We start from the raw sequence: 21456 nt of genomic DNA, 5'->3' as shown, positions 1-21456 counted from the left end.
AGTTCAGACACTTGAAAGTTTTAAAACGGATAAGGTGTTGTAATGGATAGGATGTTTGAATTTAAGAGTTGATAAGGCACTAGCACCAGGGGAGGTGCATCCAAGAATATTAAAGTAAGTAGAGATTAAAAATTACGGAGGCACTGGCCATAATTTTCTAACCTCAGGAGTGATGCCTGAGGACTGAGAATTGCAAAAGTCTTGTTCAAATAAGAGTTTAAAGACGAACCCAGCAACCATCGGCCAATCAGTTTAATTTTGGTGATGGGGAAACTTATAGAAATGATCATTCAAGACAAAATTAATAGTCATATGGACTAATGCAGGTTAATTAAGGGAAGTTAGCATGGATTTAAGAGCAAATTGTGTCAAACTAACTTGTTTGAATTTTTATAATTTAGTACAGGTACAGTATTCTTTATCTGACATCCTCAGGGTGGACTGCATTTCAGAAAATTTTGGCTTTTGTACATCACATATAGGCCTAGGCCGACTTGCATTAACAGTAGCCAAAGCCTAGGTTAGCTATAGTTTAAAGTAAATAAAATGACTAGAAAAATAAGATGTACCACTGAATAATAAATACAGGTTACCTGTAATAAGTTCCTACCTGTGGTGCAAGATAAACATGCAGACAAAAACCACAAAGTAAGCAGTGCAGACAAACAACTGGACTTTCCGGGCTAAATGTTGGGTGTGGTCAGTGAGGTTAGCTTTGGCTAGGTCTCCAGTCATAGAATCACAGAATCCCTGCAGTGCAGAACGAGGCCAACCATGCCATCGAGTCTGCACCAACCCTCCGACAGAGCATCTTACCCTGGGCCACCCCCCCCCCCCACCCTATTCCCGTAACCGCACGCATTTACCCCACTAATCTCCTAGCCTACACATCTTAGACACTAAGGGGCAATTTAGCAGGGCCAATCGATCTAACCTGTACATCTTTGAACTCTGGGAGGAAACCGGAGCAGCCAGAAGAAAAACATGCAGACGCAGGGAGGATGTGCAAACCCCACAAACAAAGTCACCAAGGCTGGAATCAAACCCGGTCCTGACACTGTGAGGCAGCAGTACGAACCACTGTGCTACCATGCTGCCGGCTCCGGTCATATCAGTTCAGGTCACAGACCACCCGCACTACAGGTCAATGAAATACAAGAAATGTGCATTTGTTTGGATGTTTTCAGATTTACAGATAAAGAACGCTCAAGCTGTGACACTACAGCTAATTGATCCGCTAACAATTGTTAATCAATTATTTGTCCTGATGAGCACAAGATGAATAGCTTCGACAAAATGTCGATTTTTGGCAATATTCGATTGTTTTTCAGATTTTTTTGAGACTAACATCTAACATCAAAGGAATATCAAGATAATTTTCAAGTATCATTATTGAGGAATTCACTAATTTTTTAAATGTTTTTTAGTGCATTGACATCACTGCAACATTATGTTCTAACGGTTTATGTAACCTTTAAGAACTGGTACAGTTCTTGTACTGAATTTTGTTTTTACTATCTAGAACATTTTCCAATTTTACTTCCTTTATAACTAAAAATTGCTATGTACCAGAATTATATTGATACAAAAGGATACAAAATTGTCAGGCAAGGAGGAATTGGTAGGGCTAGGGAACCGTGGTGCACCAAAAAAGTTTCTTTGTTGGTTAAAAAGAAAAAGGAGGCTTATGTTCGGATGAGACGTGAGCACTCGGGTAGTGCACTAGAAAGCTTTAGATTGGCTAAGAGGGAGTTGAAGAGCGAGCTTAGAAGGGCTAAAAGGGGACATGAGAAGACTTTGGCGGATAGGGTTAAAGAGAATCCTAAGGCGTTCTATAGGTATGTCAAGAACAGAAGGTTGGTTAGGGCAAGTTTAGGGCCAGTTATAGATGGCAGAGGGAAGTTATGTGTGGAACCGGAGGAGATTGGTGAAGCATTGAACCAATATTTCTCTTCGGTGTTCACGCAAGGGGACATGAATATAGCTGAGGAGGACACTGGGTTGCAAGGGAGTAGAATAGACAGTATTACAGTTGATAAGGAGGATGTGCAGGATATTCTGGAGGGTCTGAAAATAGATAAATCCCCTGGTCCGGATGGGATTTATCCAAGGATTCTCTGGGAGGCAAGAGAAGTGATTGCAGAGCCTCTGGCTCTGATCTTCAGGTCGTCGTTGGCCTCTGGTATAGTACCAGAAGATTGGAGGTTAGCGAATGTTGTCCCATTGTTTAAGAAGGGGAACAGAGACTTCCCCGGGAATTATAGACCGGTGAGTCTCACTTCTGTTGTCGGCAAGATGTTGGAAAAAATTATAAGGGATAGGATTTATAGTTATTTGGAGAGTAATGAATTGATAGGTGATAGTCAGCATGGTTTTGTGGCAGGTAGGTCGTGCCTTACTAACCTTATTGAGTTTTTTGAGAAAGTGACCAAGGAGGTGGATGGGGGCAAGGCAGTGGACGTGGTATATATGGATTTTAGTAAGGCGTTTGATAAGGTTCACCATGGTAGGCTTCTGCAGAAAATGCAGATGTATGGGATTGGGGGTGATCTAGGAAATTGGATCAGGAATTGGCTAGCGGATAGGAAACAGAGGGTGGTGGTTGATAGTAAATATTCATCATGGAGTGCGGTTACAAGTGGTGTACCTCAGGGATCTGTTTTGGGGCCACTGCTGTTTGTAATATTTATTAATGATCTGGATGAGGGTATAGTTGGGTGGATTAGCAAATTTGCTGATGACACCAAAGTCGGTGGTGTGGTAGACAGTGAGGAAGGGTGTCGTAGTTTGCAGGAAGACTTAGACAGGTTGCAAAGTTGGGCCGAGAGGTGGCGGATGGAGTTTAATGCGGAGAAGTGTGAGGTAATTCACTTTGGTAGGAATAACAGATGTGTTGAGTATAGGGCTAACGGGAGGACTTTGAATAGTGTGGAGGAGCAGAGGGATCTAGGTGTATGTGTGCATAGATCCCTGAAAGTTGGGAATCAAGTAGATAAGGTTGTTAAGAAGGCATATGGTGTCTTGGCGTTTATTGGTAGGGGGATTGAATTTAGGAGTCGTAGCGTTATGTTGCAACTGTACACAACTCTGGTGCGGCCGCACTTGGAGTACTGTGTGCAGTTCTGGTCCCCACATTACAGGAAGGATGTGGAGGCTTTGGAGAGGGTGCAGAGGAGGTTTACCAGAATGTTGCCTGGTATGGAGGGGAGATCCTATGAGGAGAGGCTGAGGGATTTGGGATTGTTTTCGCTGGAAAGGCGGCGGCTAAGAGGGGATCTTATTGAAACATATAAGATGATTAGAGGTTTAGATAGGGTGGATAGTGATAGCCTTTTTCCTCTGATGGAGAAATCCAGCACGAGGGGGCATGGCTTTAAATTGAGGGGGGGTAGTTATAGAACCGATGTCAGGGGTAGGTTCTTTACCCAGAGGGTGGTGAGGGATTGGAATGCCCTGCCAGCATCAGTAGTAAATGCGCCTAGTTTGGGGGCGTTTAAGAGATCCGTTGATAGGTTCATGGACGAAAAGAAATTGGTTTAGGTTGGAGGGTCACAGTTTTTTTTTAACTGGTCGGTGCAACATCGTGGGCCGAAGGGCCTGTTCTGCGCTGTAATGTTCTATGTTCTATGTTCTAAAATTCAAATGCAAGAATTTACGCTCCATATTAGGTATCACAATTATATGTAAACATGTGCAACAATAAAGTGATGCTGTTGTATTAGATTTCCATAAAATACCAATGAAAAAGAAAAATTTCATTGCTTTAGTACAATTTGCTTATCAAATAGTATACTCACAGTATGCCAAGTTTGGATCCAAAGGATTCCGAGCACCATAAAAAAAATAAGCATTATCATAAGGTGTTTGGTAATGTTCTGTCAGCACAGGTGGCGGAGGAGGGGGAGGAATCGCTGTGATCCTTCAATAAGAAAAACATCTGCATTAAATTTTACTTGATATAGATCTTAAAATTTATTTAATGAAATTACGCCCATTTTAATTGGTTCTTTAAGTAGTACTACCTGCTAAGAGCAACTTAACTAATTCTTACAGTAGTAACAGCAACGTAATACTAAGTACAGTAAAGTAACACCAAGTACAATGTTACAATTTTCCATTCAACCACAAGGTTTAAAAAGCAAGTTAAAATATACTGCTAATGCTAATTACTGTGCTTTTGCAAAACTCAATCTAGTTTACCAATGTAAGATCATTATGCTTCAAAATTGCACACCATAGTTCAAATTATCCATTGTGACATATCAATGTCTCTCTTCATTTAACTATATTAAATGCCCAATGCTTTATTTCAATGTCTTGAACCTTAATCTACATCAAATTCCCCCCTTGAAAACTAAACACAAGCTTTACCTTTTTTTTTTAGGCATGTAACCTCCAATACTGCAGCACACAAAATTACCATGAAAAGTATAATACAGAAACAGGTTGTTTGGCCCAGCTAGTCCATGAGAATTTTTATCCTCCATGGGTAGTAATCCTAATCTTTTAATGATTCAATTAATCACTGACAACTAGCTGCAGCTGCGAGCGCAGTTGAAAACTTACATACAACCTGACGTAATAAATAAGCATCTTCTGTCACTCAATAGGATCACAGCTGATCTTCTGGCTCAACACCACCTTCCCACATTAACCCTACATTGCTCTTTTTTTTGTCTTCAAGAAACAATCAATCTTTTCCTTCAATATATTTTACAACTGAGGGCAGAGAATTCCAAAGATTCACAATATTGAGTTGAAGAAATTTTTCCTTATCTCAACCCATATCAGTGGTCAATCCCTTATTCTGACACTGTGTTCCCTAGTTCTAAACTCCCCAACTTGGGGAAAAGTCCTCCTGGTATTTATTTTGTCAAACCCCTTCAGAATTTTATGAAAATGAAGGTCAGGGCCTGTGAAGCTCTTAAGTAACTCCCTGCTGGCTACAATCTCAGGTGAAGCAGATTGTGGTTCAGGAGTCAGGAAAAGATGGGATTTATGTCTTAGGTTGGAGTATAGATTACAAACCAAAAGATTTCGTAAAGGTGTTCAGTTATGGTACCATAATGACTATTCTGAAGATCACTTTTTTTTAAAACTTGGACTGAGTTTAAAGACTGGTCTTAAAATGGCTCCAGGCTGCCAGACAAAAAGGTGAATGTCAATCACCTTCCTCAGACACATACATTTAATATCCAATGAATGTTTATAAGACTAAAACAGAAACTTATTGAGTCGGTGGATTTTCCTACAATCACAAAGATAGGTTTGAAGGGCCAAACTGACAAGCCACTAAGGCATGAACAACCTTGACACTTTTGACCACCACAGGGGGTAAGGAGACTTGGATAATTGAAATGAAATTACTATTGCCTTATATTGCAAGTGATTTGGCATCGTTGTGCAGGGCACGTGATAATGATAGCCATCTTGCCTTACCCACAAAAAGCACTGAAAAGAGCAGGAAAAAGGCAGATCTACAGAGAACCATCTTGAAAAGATTTTAACTCAGGGAGAATCAGAGAAATATCAGCTCAGGTCTGCTGTAAAGTAACTGCAGAAAGAAGTCTCACAACACCAGGTTAAAGTCCAACAGGTTTATTTGGTAGCACAAGCTTTCGGAGTGTCGCTCCTTCGTCAGGTGACTGAAGAGTTGTGTTCACAAACAGGGTATACATAAACACAGACTCAATTTACAAAATAATGGTTGGAATGTGAGTCTTTACAGGTAATCAAGTCTTAAAGGTACAGACAATGTGAGTGGAGAGAGGGTTAAGCACAGGTTAAAGAGGTGTGAATTGTCTCCAGCCAGGACAGTTAGTGAGATTTTGCAAGCCTAGGCAAATCATGGGGGTTACAGATAATGTGACATGAACCCAAGATCCTGGTTGAGGCCATCCTCATGTGTACAGAACTTGGCTATCAGTTTTTGCTTGGTGATTCTGCATTGTTGTGTGTTGTGAAGGCCGCCTTGGAGAACGCTTATCCGAAGATCAGAGGCTGAATGCCTGTGACTGCTGAAGTGTTCCCCAACAGGAAGAGAACACTCCTGCCTGTGTTGTCGAGCAGTGATCATTCATCCGTTGTCGTAGCGTCTGCATGGTCTCATCAATGTACCATGCCTCGGGACATCCTTTCCTGCAGCGTATCAGGTAGACAACGTTGTCCGAGTTGCAAGAGTATGTACCGTGTACCTGGTGGATGGTGTTCTCACGTGAGATGATGGCATCCGTGTCGATGATCCGGCACGTCTTCCAGAGGTTGCTGTGGCAGAGTTGTGTGGTGTCGTGGTCACTGTTCTCCTGAAGGCTGGATAGTTTGCTACAACATGAAGAAGCTATGACATCTTCTCCGGAGCCTTCAACATGTCATCGATGAAGACGAACATCTCGCCAAGGCCATCCCCATACCCCCACTTCTTGCCTTCAAACAACCACACAACCTCAAACAGACCATTGTCCGCAGCAAGCTACCCAGCCTTCAGGAGAACAGTGACCACAACACCACACAACCCTACCACAGCAACCTCTGATCCGGCACATCTGGTGAAATGGTGCAACAACAATAATTTCTCCCTCAACGTCAGCAAAATGAAGGAGATAGTCATCGGCTTCAGGAAATGTAGTGGAGGACATGTCCCTGTCTACATCAATGGTGAAGAAGTGGAAATGGTCGAGAGCTTCAGGTTTCTAGGTATCCCGATCACCAACAACCTGTCCTGGTCCCTCCATGCCATCACTATAGTTAAGAAAGCCCACCAATGTCTCGATTTTCTCAGAAGGTGAAGGAAATTTGGCATGCCCGCTATGACTCTCACCAATTTTTGCAGATGCACCATAGAAAGCACCCTTTCCGGATGTATCACAGCTTGGTATGGCTCCTGTTCTGACCAAGACCGCAAGAAACTAAAAAGGATTGTGAATATAGCCCAGTCCATCATGCAAACCAGCCTCCCATCCATTTACTCTGTTTATAATTCCCGTTGCCTCGAAAATGCAACCAGCATAATCAAGGACTCCACACACTCCGGACATATTCTCTTCCACCGGGAAAAAGATACAAATCTGAGGAAGCATACCAACCGACTCAACCGACAGCTTCTTCCCTGCTGCCATCAGACTTTTGAATAAACCCATCATATATTAAGCTGATCTTTCTCTACACCCTAGCTGTGACTGTAACACTTTATTCTGCATCCTCTCCTTTCCTTCTCCCCTATCTAATCTATGAACAGTATGTTTCATCTGTATAGCACAATAAACAATACTTTTCACTGTATCCCAATATATGTGACAATAATAAATCAAATCAAATGGTGGGCTTTGGTGTTGGTCATGATCGACTTGGCCCTGGTGTTGGATGCTGAGGGTGGTCAAGAAGGTAGGTCCTGTGCCCTGGGAAAGATGTTGTTCAGTTTAAGGATGTCGAATTCAGACACCATCCTGGAGCAAAATACTCATTATTGTCTCTGTCCTCTAAAACTATTCAAGTTCCCTGGTCACTTAAAATGCCATTCTCCCTGGACAGCTGGAAGACTTCCTAATCACTGCAGCACTCCATTCAGCAATTGGGATTTCCCCTTTCTCTGTTTAGGAAGCTGCATGTGTGAGAAGATCCCTTTCAAATCCTTTGACTGTCACTTCACTTTCACTAGGGAGGTATTTCCCATATCCACAGCTGTTCATTCAGCCCCATTGTTTTAACACTCAGGCAACTTCAAACCAGTTAAGTGCTTTTCAATTCATCTTTTGTGTAAACATTGTGGTTAGGAACAATGGGGGTACTTTGGAACAATTGGGGTGCTTGAGATGCATTCAAGCATGAAGGGAAAGTTAAATTATCACAACTGACTGTATGTTGAGTTAAAAACCTTTATGCTGTCAATCGAATGAGAGTTAAGGACTGGACTGAAACTGAATGGACGCCAAGGCTTTGAGAGGGTATGAAGGTATTTCAAATGCTCTTTGCTTTCTATGAAGGTACAGAGACTTGAAATAAATTCTGTGTTAAAAAAACACCTTGCCCAGGGCTAGCTGGGGCAGGCTTTTTCTAAAAAATTGGTTCCTGTGACAATTCAACAGTCTTCACGGTCACAAAGTAGTATCAGTATAAATTATGGATTCAAACCTTGGCTTGAATTTAGAGCTTTTTGCCTCCAAAGCAAAACTACAATTAACAAGTGTAAGAAAATTTGATTTTTCTTGTGAAATACTGCTTCTTTTAACAATACTTCAATTTTAACAGTGTTAGTGTCCATATGCAAAACTGACTGAGTAGACATTACTGTAACTGGTGGGCTCGTAAACAGATAGTGCTCAGTTGAATAGCACTGTTAACAGTTTGAATTAAGCCAGTAAGCTGATTGAAGCACATTGCATGAACCAATTTTGTTACTGTTGCGATTCCTCATAGAACATCTGGTGATTGAAATTAAAGTGCAAGTGTGAAACAGACTGCAGAAATTGCTCCTGTGCAAAATAGTGGCATTTGTCATAGAATACTATGCATAACATCATTTGCCCTAGCTATAATCAATCCATGTACATATAAACACATCAGAAGCCATATCAAAACATTTATAGAATTTTATTACAAAAAAATACCATTCAAATAGGCTAAGTTGCAAGTTTGTTGTTGGGTCAGTAAGTTTGCAGATGACAAAAACATTGGTAGTGTGTTAAGTAGCGAAAAGGAAAGCTAGGACATCCATTGTTTTGAGCCCACTGAATCTGCCAGAAGCCTTTCTTTTTTTCCTTATCCAATGCTGCACATCACTTAGCATACAGGGTTCTCGGGACTTGTTGGTCCCATCCTTTACCTTTGCGGGAACATTTTGGCATTGTACTCTATTTTTCTTTCTGAATGATGCTCACTGCTTTGATATGGGTCCTCCCAGTCCACTTTGGCCAGATCTTGTTTTAGCCTATGAAAATCAGCCTTTTCCCAGATCAGAAACCTTGGCCAGAATTCTCCCCCAAAAAAACTAAGTGCCCAACGGGTGAGCATCCCATCCAGGCCCTATCGCTGTAGCTCCCCACTAATCCCCCTAACCTACACATTTGGGGACACTAAGGGACAATTTCACATGGTCAATCCACCTAACCTGCACATCTTTGGACTGTGGAAGGAAACCGAAGCATCCAGAGGAAACCCACACAGGCAGGAGGAGGTGTGCAAACTCCACACAGACAATGAGCCGAGGCCGAAATTGAACCCGGGTCCCTGGCGCTGTGAGGCAACAGTGCGAACCACTGTGCCACCATTCCGCCCCCAGCAGTTCCCTAGGCTTGATTGAAGTGGCACGCAGGATGGGGTGCAGTCATGAAACTTCACAACAATAATCAGCAGTTTCCTAGACTTATTTGAAGTGAAACCATTAGATTTCATGAGGCTCAATATTAATGTTGAGGACGCCAAGGGCCAAGCCCAACTAGCTAAGTTACTATGTCCCACCTCTTAGCTTTATTCTAGAACGTAGAACAGTAGAGCATAGTACAGGCCCTTCAGCCCACGATGTTGTGCCGAACCTTTTCCGAAACCAAGATCAAGCCATCCCACTCCCTATCATTCTAGTGTGCTCCATGTGCCTATCCAATAACCACTTGAAAGTTCCCAAAGTGTCTGACTCCACTATCACAGCAGGCAGTCCATTCCACACGCCAACCACTCTGAGTAAAGAACCTACCTCGTACATCCCTCCTATATCTTACACCACGAACCTTCTGGAGGTCTATCAGTACATATCAAATAACGATGACGGACATGTCTGGAATTTTGTCTGATAGATGTAGAGCACAACTTTGTAATGTTGGTTGAATAATTTGTAAGACAGCTTTGCCAACTTGAGCAAGCTGTTAGTCAGTAAAGATTCTACAGGGATTTGTCTGGGTTTTGCATTGCTCCTCAGCCTGGAAAGTTGCTGAGTTGCTGGAATTCTTATTATTCAACTTAGCAGCAACTGTTTTACAACTAAGTAGCCTGCTAGACCATCAAGAGCCAACCACATGTAATGAAACTGGAGTCAACTGTCAACCAGATCATTCATAAAAACATAGAACATAGAAGCAGGAATAGGCCATTCGGTCCTTCGAGCCTGTTCCACCATTCATCTTGATTATGGTTGATCATCAAATTCAACTTCTTGTCCCACCTTCCCCTTGACCCCTTTTGCCCCAAGAGCTATAGCCAATTTCTTTTTGAAATCATACAATGTTTTGGCCTCAACTACATACTGTCTTAGTGACTTCCACAGGTTCCTCACTCTCTGGGTGAAGAAATTTCTCCTCATTTCAGTCTGAAAAGATTTACCCCTTATCCTCAAACTATGACCACTAGTTTTGGATTTCCCACCACCAGGAACATTCTCTCTAAATCAACCGTGTCTAATCCAGTTAGAATTTTATAAGTTTCTATGAGATCCCCTCTCACTCTAAGCTCCAATGAATGTAATCCTAACTGACTTTGGCTCTCCTCATACGACAGACCTACTATTTCAGGAATGAGCCTGGTGAACCTTTGCTGCACTCCCTCTATAGTAAGGACATCCTTCCTCAGATAAGGACACCAAAACTGCGCACAATACTCTAGGTGTGGCCTCACCAACGCATTGTACAATTGCAGTAAAACTTCCTTATTCCTATACTCAAATCATTTTACTATGAAGGCCAACGTACCATTTACCTTCTTTACTGCCTTTTGTACCAGCGTGCTTACGTTCAGTGACTGATGCACAAGGACATCAAGGTCTCGCTGAGTATGCACCTCGCTCAATTTATACCCATTCAAATAATAATCTGCCTTCCTATTATTGCTACTAAAGTGGATAACCTCACATTTATCCACATTATACTGCATCGGCCATGCATATGCCCATACACTCAGCCTGTCCAACTCACGCTGAAGCATCTCTGCATCCTCCTCAGAGCTCACCCTCCATCCCAACTTTGTATCATCTGCAAATGTGCAGATAATACATTTAGTTCCCTTGTCCAAGTCATTAATATATAATGCGAACAATTGGGGTCCTAACATAGATCCTTGCAGTACCCCACGTGTCACTGCCTGCCAATTAGGAAAAGATCCATTTACGCCAACTCTTTGTTTCCCATCTGCCAACCAGCTTTCCATTCATCTCAAGCCACTACCTGCAAACCTATGCACTTTAACTTTACATAGTAGTCTGCATAGTAGTGAGGCCTTGTCAAGAGCCTTCTGAAAGTCTAAATAAACCATATCCACCAGTTCTCCTTGGTCAACTCTACTCATTACATCCTCAAAGAATTCGAATGGATTCGTCAAGCATGATTTCCTCGTTGTAACTCGATGTTGACTTTGTCTGATTATACCACTGATTTCTAAATGCTGAGCTATGAAATCCTTGATAATGGACTCTAGCAGCTTCCCCAGTACTGATGTCCAGCTCACTGGTCTATAGTTACCGTTTTCTCTCTACCTCCCTTTTTGAATAGTGGGCTTATATTTGCTGCCCTCCAAACTGTAGGAACCAGTCCAGAGTCCAAAGAATTTTGGAAAATGACAACCAATAGATCTACTATTCCTCAAGTAGTCTGGAATGAAGATGATCAATCCCTGGAGATTTATCCACCTTCGATCCCATCAATTTCCCCAAAACCATTTCTCTACGAATACTGATTTCCTTCAGCTTTTCACTAAAATCTTTCTCTCTCAGAACTTCTGGTACATTCTTCACGTCTTCCTTTGTGAAGACAGAAGCAAAATATGAATTTAGTTTCTCAGCTATTTTTAGTTCCCCGTTATGAATTCTCCCATTTCTGACTGTGAGGGGTCTATATTTGTTTTTGTCAATCTTTTTCTCTTTACATATCTATGAAGGTAATCAATGAACCAGTTGGATTTTTAACCACAATTTGGCAATTTTCATAGTAATTTTTGTGCTACCTCAGAAATATTGAATTTGATAACAAATCATCATATTGGGTTTTGAACCAAAAGGACCCCGCACACACATACCTGAACTGCAACTCAAAATTTTCTCTTCTTTTTCTTAAGCACATTGCATATTAAAAGCATTGCTCAGATTTAAATGTCATAGTTTTTACCTAGGAACCATTACATTCCGAAGGGGATTCCACATTCCACTGCTCAGGCCAATATTAGGGCCCCTACCATCAATCGGAGGATTTTGGAAAGCTACCCTGGGGCGTTCTGGAGGCTGTCTCTCTTCAACAGGAGATCTTTCATCTCTTGATCTGTTCACAACATGGGCTTCACCTCCTTTGTAAGTGGCATCATGCCTGCGAGGATCATGTATCACAGCACCAAACTCCCTTATTCGATTTGGCTGCAAAGTTGAAATAAAAATTACCAAATTTCTTGGTCATTATCAACAATCAAAAGACTTTATCACAAAAACGAGCCAATCCTTATTTTAGGCATTCACATAAAGAAAACAGATACTAAATGCTAAACCAGAAGTAAGAGATTAAATAGGTGACTAAAAGCTTGATCAAAGAAATTAATCTTGCAAAAAGTGAGAATCAAGAGGAGACTTCCAAAAAGTAAGATCAAAGTAACTGAATGTTCTATCTTTAATGATGGTAGATGGAAAGGAGGGCCCCAAGATAGAACGAAAGTTTGTTTTTGAGGGGGTATATGGCTAAAGAAAAATACAAGCATAGGGTGAGCCAGGCTGTGGAGGGATGGAGATGGACTTTGGAATGGTGTAGGGGGAACGGAGGAGCCAGTAAAACATAATGATTATGTCAAATGATAGAGAAGAAAAAAGTATACTAAGGCAGCATGGGTAATGCACAGCAGAGTTATGGGCAATCTGGAGTTTATAGCGATTAGAAATTGCCGTTTAAAAGTTCATTAGAATAAATGAGCTTTCAGGTAATGGCAGAATGGATACATATTTCAGGGACAGAAAGGCTGAGGCAAGTCAGAAGAAAGTGGTTTTGGGATTGAAAGAACATGGGGTGGGGGGGGGGGGGTGATTCTTCCATCCCGCTGCACTATTTTTTTAGCGCAGCGGGTCGGGAATTTCAGCATGGCTGGATTAGCATGATCCGCGCTGGGCTGCCGGCCAAGTGCATCTCCCAGCATTTGACTTCTAGCACCTTCAGCTCCGCGCTGGAAACTGGCGCGGAGCTGCATTCGGCATGCAGAGGAGCATGCAAATCTAATTTAAACATAATTAGCGGGCCCAGGACTGAAGTCTCCGGACCGGCCAGCCTCTCCCCACCCTGCCAGTAGTGTTTCACTCCAGCGGTGTTTACTATAGGTCCCCATTTTCGGGGAGCTAGTGCCCGACCCTGCTGAAATGAAGAGGGGTCAATTGGGGCCCCTCAGAGGGTTGGGTGCCATGGGTGGGGGGAGGGAGAGGCGTGCCCCCTGGGCTTTAGCACCCTGGCAGTGCCAACCTGTGCCTGGGGGCACCTTGACACTGTCCATCAGACATAGAGTAGTGCCAAGGGAGCGGGGCTTCTGGGGCAATCGGTGCGGGTGGGAGACCCTCTACCACTCTGCATACTGATTGCGAGCAAAGGGAGGGAAGCCAGCATTGGGGTTGGCCATCGGGGTGGCAGTGTTTGGCCGGCGGGGGGTGTGTGTGTGTGTAGAACAGGAGATCGGGGCTGCGGGGAGTCAGTGATCAAGGCGGACTGGGGGCAGGGGTTTCTGGGCTGGGCCAGACATGCTTGGGGGGCCAGCAGACAGGAGTCACTGCACATGTGCCAACATCAGCACTGACAAATCAGCGCATGCACAGTGGCCCGCTCAGCGCTATGCTGCCGACCTCCCAGGCGGGAATAGACCCCGCCCACTGATTATTCGCACAATTCACACGAGTGCACTCTGCAGTTCACAGAGTGCGGAAGATTCATCTTAGAACTCCCACTGAAAAAAAACAGCATGATTTACTCCAGTCTTTACACGAATTCGACACAGAATTTTTTTGGGAGCATCCATGGTGTTTGAAGCTGAACTCGGAGAACTATCAGGATTCCTGATAAAATGGTTCAGATTGACCTTCATTGTCAATGAAATCAGTGGCAAGGGTGCAAAGTTTGTGGCAGAGGCTGAAAATTATAGCTTTGGTCCTCCTACAAATGAGCTGGAGGAATGTGATTATTTAAGGTTTTATATTGCATGAGCAATTTGACAATACAAAGGCAATGAAAGGATAAAAGAGAAAACAAAGGCAGAGGTAGAGATCATCAGCATATATATCAAAGCTACTAAAGAACCTATGGATGCTATCATCAAGGTGACAGTGGATAGAAAAGGAACAAGGAATGGTATAGCATCTACAGCTCAGTGCCCAGTTTTTATCCCTCCATGTGGTAGGTGGCCTTTCATAAAGTCCAAAACAGAAGTACAAGAATGATTCTTAAAAACCTTAGTACTCAGGTGGGTTCGAGATATTGCTCTATTTACAGTAGCATAGTCTTGGTTATCCTGATAGAAATTTATAAAATGATTGAAGAGCTATTTATTGATACTATTCCAGTTTGTCAGATTGGACAGGACCAGGAATACTTAAACTCTAAGAGTAGGATTAGACTAGGTGTTGGGCAGTTCTTCTTTTCACAAAGAATTATGACCATCTGGAACACAATACTGGTATGTTGGATGCTGAATCTCTACACCCTTCAAGAAAGAACTGGACCTGTTTCTGAATAAAGCAGAGATCACATTATATTGAAGGCAAGTGCTTTGATACATAACACTTGGTCTGTGAGATCTCCTGGTCTGTTTATGATCGCCTGAGGGGGTTGGAGATGTAATTTCCAGTGTATTATATCAATAACTGAACCAGAGGATTTTTTCTCTTGTCTTACCTATGGTAATGGGTGGATAAGGAGTGTTTATCCATGCTAGCCTGGCCATCATGATCCGACCAAAGAACACACCCGTCAACTCAGACTGATCAAGACCTTTGATCCGGACCTTCAGAGTACCCTCTGTGCTCTCACCCCATGTATTCCCCGCGTTGGAGATCTCTACTGCCTCCCGAAGATACACAAGGCAAACACACCCGGCCGTCCCATCGTATCGGGCAATGGGACCCTGTGCAAGAACCTCTCCAGCTACATCGAGGGCATCCTGAAACCCATTGTACAAAGAACCCCCAGCTTTTGTCGCGACACTACGGACTTCCTACAGAAACTCAACACACATGGAGCAGTTGAACCAGGAGCACTCCTCGTCTCAATGGATGTCTCGGCACTCTACACCAGCATCCCCCACGACGATGGCACTGCTGCAACCGCCTCAGTACTCAACGTCGACAACTACCAGTCTCCAGATGCAATTTTACAACTCATCCGCTTCATCCTGGACCACAATGTCTTCACCTTTAACAACCAGTTCTTCACCAGACACACGGAACAGCCATGGGGACCAAATTCGCACCTCAATATGCCAACATTTTCATGCACAGGTTTGAACAAGACCTCTTCGCCGCACAGGACCTTCAACCGATGCTATACACTAGATACATCGATGACATTTTCTTCCTTTGGACTCATGCTGAACAATCACTGAAACAACTATATGATGACATCAACATGTTCCATCCCACCATCAGACTCACCATGGACTACTCTCCGGAATCGGTTGCATTCTTGGACACACGCATCTCCATCAAGGACGGTCACCTCAGCACTTCACTGTACTGCAAGCCCACGGATAACCTCACGATGCTCCACTTCTCCAGCTTCCACCCTAAACACGTTAAAGAAGCCATCCCCTACAGACAAGCCCTCCGTACACACAGGATCTGCTCAGATGAGGAGGATCGCAACAGACGCTGAAAGATGCCCTCATAAGAACAGGATATGGCGTTCGACTCATCGATCGACAGTTCCGACATGCCACAGCGAGAAACCGCACCGACCTCCTCAGAAGACAAACACAGGACACGGCGGACAGAGTACCCTCCGTTGTCCAGTACTTCCCAGGAGCAGAGAAGCTATGACATCTTCTCCGGAGCCTTCAACATATCATTGATGAAGACGAACATCTCGCCAAGGCCATCCCCACACCTCCACTTCTTGCCTTCAAACAACTGCACAACCTCAAACAGACCATTGTCTGCAGCAAACTACCCGCCTTCAGGAGAACAGTGTCCACGACACCACACAACCCTGCCACAGCAACCTCTGCAAGATGTGTCGGATCATCGACACAGATGCCATCATCTCACGTGAGAACACCATCCACCGGGTACACGGTACATACTCTTGCAACTCGGCCAACGTTGTCTACCTGATACGCTGCAGGAAAGGATGTCCCGAGGCATGGTATATTGGGGAGACCATGCAGGCACTACGACAATGGGTGAATAACACCGCTCGACAATCACCAGGCAAGAGTGTTCTCTTCCTGTTGGGGAACACTTCAGCGGTCACGGGCATTCGGCCTCTGATCTTCAGAAAAGCATTCTCCAAGGCAGCCTTCACGACACACTCAGCAGAATCGCTGAGCAGAGACTGATAGCCAAGTTCCACACACATGAGGATGGCCTCAACTGGGATCTTGGGTTCATCACACTATCTGTAACCCCCACGACTTGCCTGGGCTTGCAAAATCTCACTAACTGTCTTGGCTGGAGACAATACACATCTCTTTAACCTGTGCTTAACCCTCTCTCCACTCACATTGTCTGTACCTTTAAGACTTGATTACCTGTAAAGACTCGCATTCCAACCATTATTTTGTAAATGGAGTTTGTGTCTTGATGTGCCCTGTTTGTGAACACAACTCCCACTTACCCGACGAAGGAGCAGTGCTCCGAAAGCTAGTGGCTTTTGCTACCAAATAAACCTGTTGGACTTTAACCTGGTGTTGTGAGACTTCTTATCATGATGTTGGACAAGCCTGAGGGACCAACTGATCTTTTCGTGGCTGTCAATTTAGTTTATTTATTAGAAAAAGTAAACAAATGATGATGCTATAATTTTGAAATTTAAAATGAGCAGCCATCAAATTCAATAAAGGTAATACCATAGAGATTTAAGTCTTTATCTTTAGAGTTATAAGGCACACTTTAATGAATCATATTGATGATCCCTTTGAAAGGGAATTCACCAATGGTAGAAAATGGAGTGAAGTATTGAACATGTGACCTGCAAGTAGGTTTTTTCACCTATTTGCTCCATAACTCGCTTCAGACAATTGAAGCCTGCTTTATTTTTAAAGCAAATGGAGTATAAGCATGGAAGGATCAAAGAACGATGCATAGAAAATAGTAGGAAACATCCCAAAATTTCTCAATACAAGCAAACTCCATGTAAAGTTTTCATATTGGCAAAACTGGCCCTGATACTTAGATTTCATTACTTTGGAAAAATAACATGCACACAAGGATAGGAAATAGCACCAAATTGTCAAAAAACTATAAAGAGCAAAGGGTGACATCTAGTGAGAGTTATAAAGAGGGAGTTTGAAAATAAATATTTAAATCAACACAAAGTTATTATACTCAACGAAAGGGCAGTTACAGCAATGTGGGCCCTTTAACGATTGATAAGAGTGATTATATAATGAAAATAAGGAAATAGTGGACATTTGATAACTCCTTCGCATCAATAATGATAGTAAAGCGAGACAAAACTAGGTATAATGGACATCCCAAGGAAACTAATATTGAATCAGAAACCGGAATGCAACAAAATCAACATAAACAAAACAGAAAATAATGGCACTATAGAATGACAAATCTCCAAGACCAGATGGTTGCCATCATTGGATTTTAAAAGAAATAGGTGAGAACATTGCAGATGTCCTAATTGCAACGTTCTGAAGTTCTCTCTATTTGGGAACTGCTCCTTTAGAATGGAAAATTGTATATGTCACTCCAATATTTAAGAAAGGTGGCAGAGAGAATCCAGAAAATTAATAATTAGTTTAAAATATGTTGGCAGGAAATTACTAGCCTCCAATTAAGGGTAGAGTGACTGATTATCTTGAAAATGTTTTGAAGAAAACATTTGATAAAATTCCTCATAAGAGATTGCTAGTTAAAGTTAGCTAATATCAAAGCTAAGGAATTGGAGACAAATTATTTACTTGGTTGGGATATTAGCCAAGTGACAGGAGACAGGATCAATGGGTAGTTACTGTAACTGGCAGCATTCAACTAGTAGTGTTTTGCATGGGTCTGTTTTGGGGCCTCAACAATTTACCCTATTTATTAAAGGCTTGAATCATCAGACAGAAAACCACATATCCATTTACTGATGCCACAAAGATGGGCAGCATTGTAAACTGTAGATGGAAGCATAAAATTATCAAAATATATCAATACATTAAGTGTATATGGCAAAGGGTTTCAATGTACAAAGGGACCTGGGGATCCTTATCCACAAGTCACTGAAGGTAGCATGGAGGGGCAGCAAGCTATTAGGAAGGCTAATGGCCTTTAACGCAAGAGGATTCAAGTACAGGACTAGTGATGTCTTGCTTTAATTGTATGGAAGCTAGGTTAAACTGTACCTGGAGTACTGTGTGCAATTTTGGTCCCCTTACCTCTGAAAAAATAGCATAGAAGTGCAGCAAAGGTTCACCAGACTTGTTCCACGGATGGTAGGACTGTCTTATGAAGGAAGATTGGGCAAAGTATTGTTTCAAAGAATGAGAAGTGATCTCATTGAAACCTACAAAATACTTAAAGGAATAGATGGGGTAGGTGCAGGCAAGATATTTCCCTTGGCTGTGTAGTCTAGAACCAGGGGGCACAATTTCAAAGTAAGGGAAATGCCACTTAGAATAGAGATGAAAAATGTCTTTACAGAGGGGTTGTGAATATTTAGAATTTTCTACCCCAGAGGGCTGTGAAAGCTCAATGTGTATGTTTAAAGCAGTGGTTGATTAATAATAAAAAAGGGTTATGGGGATAGTGGGTGTAAAAGGCATTGAAACGCTCAATCAGCCATGATCATATTGATCGATGGCTCCTGCTCTTATGTAGACAATTGCACAGTCACAAAGATAGAACAAAGTACTGTCGAAATGATGACAGACTAGAAACATTGGAGGGGCAAGATGATTTCAGGGTCCAAGGGCATAGATCATTTAAATGTCATGAACAGCTGCAGAAAATAATCCAAGAGACTAATTAACGCTGTCCTTTACATCTAGAGGACTAAAATATGACAAGATAGGAGTTACTCAATGGTTATACAAAGCCTTGGTTAGACCACACGTGGAATGCCTTAGGAATGATATATTGGCCTTGGAGAGATTATAATGTTGATTTACCAAAATGATACCTGGACTCAACTGTTAAATTACAAGGAGGGATTACATACTCTAACATTATAATTCCACCAATTTAAATATTAAGGGGTGATTTGATTGAAGTTTTCAAGACATTAGGAAACAGGTAAACAGATTTTTGCTAGTTCTAGGAGTCTAGGACTATGGACCATAGTCTAAAAAATAAAGCCAGCTCTTTCAGGAGTCAAATAAGGAAACCCTCCTTCACACAATGGGTGGTGGAGGGTTGGAACATCCCCACAAATGGCAATGAATGCTAGATAAATCAATTTTAAATCTGGAACTTGATAGATTCTTGTTAACTGTAGGCATCAAGGTTATGGGGCAAATACAAGTTGAGTCACAGATCGGCCACGAATGGCGGAACAGGCTCAAGGGGCTAAATGGTCTACATCTGTTCCTGTGTTCCTATAAATAGTGAGAAAAAAAAATGGCAGAAACAAAAAGAGCTTTGGGAGGTAAGTGGATAAATCATTTAAAGCTAACAGACAAGTACAAAAGGCAATCAAAAGACTAATTGTGAGGCAGGTTTGAAAAGGAAAGAAACAATGCTTCAGTTTTATACAATTTTGGTTAGGCTGCATCTGGAGTACTGCATTCAGGTTTGGCCACTACAGCTCGTTCTCCCATGTCTGCATGGGTTTTCTCCAGGTGCTCCGGTTTCCTCCCACAGTCCAAAGATGTGTGGGTTAGGTTGATTGGTCATGCTAAATTGCCCCTTGATGTCAGGGAGATTAGCAGGGTAATTACCATGGGGTTACAGGGATAGGGCCTGGATGGGATTGATGTTGGTGCAGACTCGATGGGCCGAATGGCTTCCTTCTACACTGTAAGGATTCAATGAAAAATATATATTGATCTTGGAGGACATGCAACATAGATGCACTAGAATGGTTCTTAAGAGTATTAAATTATGAAGGCAGGCAGCATAAATTTTTCTTGCATTCCTTTAAGTATAGAAATTTGTGGGGTGATTCAATTGAGTTAATAAAATAATTCAGAAGAGTTGGTAAGAAATTATTGCCTCAGATAAGGAAATTGTGAAGAAGAAAAATCTTAGAATTAGAGCAAAGCCATTGAAGAATAAAAGTCAGGAAACACTTGTCCATAAAATAGTAGAAATCTTGAATTTTCTGTTTCAAAAGACTGTGGATGGTAGAATAATAGGAGTTCAAGACTAAGATATAATTTTGTTAGGCAAGGGCACCAAGGGAAATGGGACTACGACAGGTAAAAAGAGTTGAGGTACACATCAGCCATGATCTTTCTTAAAGGCAGAGCAGTCTTAAAGGCAGAGCAGACTTAAAGAAATGACTGGTCTACTCTGGTCCCATTATAAATTAAGCCATTATTCAAGCTGCATATGTAAATTTCTAAACTTGGCATTCTAATTGCCCATGCACAACAATGCGGCGGAACTGCAGCATCTTAGTTGCATTTCCATCTCCATTGCCTGATTGCTTTCCTCAGCTCTACATTTATTTTTCAAGTACATGTCCAATTTCATTTCAAAATCTATATAATAATTAGATCAAAACATTCATTCTTCACGCATAATCGCTAACTGCTATGCAGTATGAATCTGCTGTATACCATGCTTTCAATCAGGAACTAATTATCATGCAACCATCGACAGGATAAATTTCCATTTCCTCTCCTATCTGAAAGATAGTAAGATTAACAGGACATCTCTAACAGGATAAAACGACTCATCACTGCAGGTGACAAATAGGTGTTTACTGTTCACTATGTATAATTAGACCCCAAGTATTATCAAATGAAGTGATATCCATACTGAAGATACAGAATTTTGAAAGTTCTATTTAACAATGCAGACATAAACAGTAAAATTCTTACTTCCTTCTCTGGGTCTACAGCTCCTGAAGCAGCAACTCTGAGCTCGAGCTCTTTTTCCCTATGGCAGAAAGGCAATGAATCATAAAAAATAATAGTATTTATCACTTCCAATTTTCTAGACTAGCCTTTCTCCAGAAAGAACATCCTATATACTGGCATATACTTCCATGAACATCAGTAATCCTGAGCAAGACACTGAAAATGATCAATTACTTTATCGTGATACCCAACACAATTAAATTTAACTGGACTCATCAACATTAGTACAGACTTCCAGCAGAGGTCACTAGATAGCAATCAGAAGTGAGAACCGTAACCAAGTTTTCATCAACCTCA

At 42.0% G+C, this 21456-nt stretch overlaps 1 protein-coding gene across 3 annotated transcripts in view; it reads right to left on the bottom strand.

The window, feature by feature from the left end:
• Positions 1–21456, bottom strand: part of cspp1a (centrosome and spindle pole associated protein 1a) — a 204266-nt gene that overhangs the window by 110775 nt on the left and 72035 nt on the right. For all 3 annotated transcript variants that reach the window (XM_078217092.1, XM_078217093.1, XM_078217094.1), the window contains 3 exons: positions 21121–21178; positions 12081–12322; positions 3798–3919 (listed from right to left, as the gene is read on the bottom strand). In XM_078217092.1, the coding sequence (XP_078073218.1) occupies positions 3798–3919; positions 12081–12322; positions 21121–21178 (422 nt within the window). The remainder of the gene's footprint in view (positions 1–3797; positions 3920–12080; positions 12323–21120; positions 21179–21456) is intronic.

This window comes from Mustelus asterias, chromosome 7 (assembly GCF_964213995.1).
Source record: "Mustelus asterias chromosome 7, sMusAst1.hap1.1, whole genome shotgun sequence".
NCBI classification, from domain to species: Eukaryota; Metazoa; Chordata; class Chondrichthyes; order Carcharhiniformes; family Triakidae; genus Mustelus; species Mustelus asterias.
Note: the sequence above shows the minus strand (reverse complement) of the source record. Positions and strands in the feature narration are given on the sequence as shown.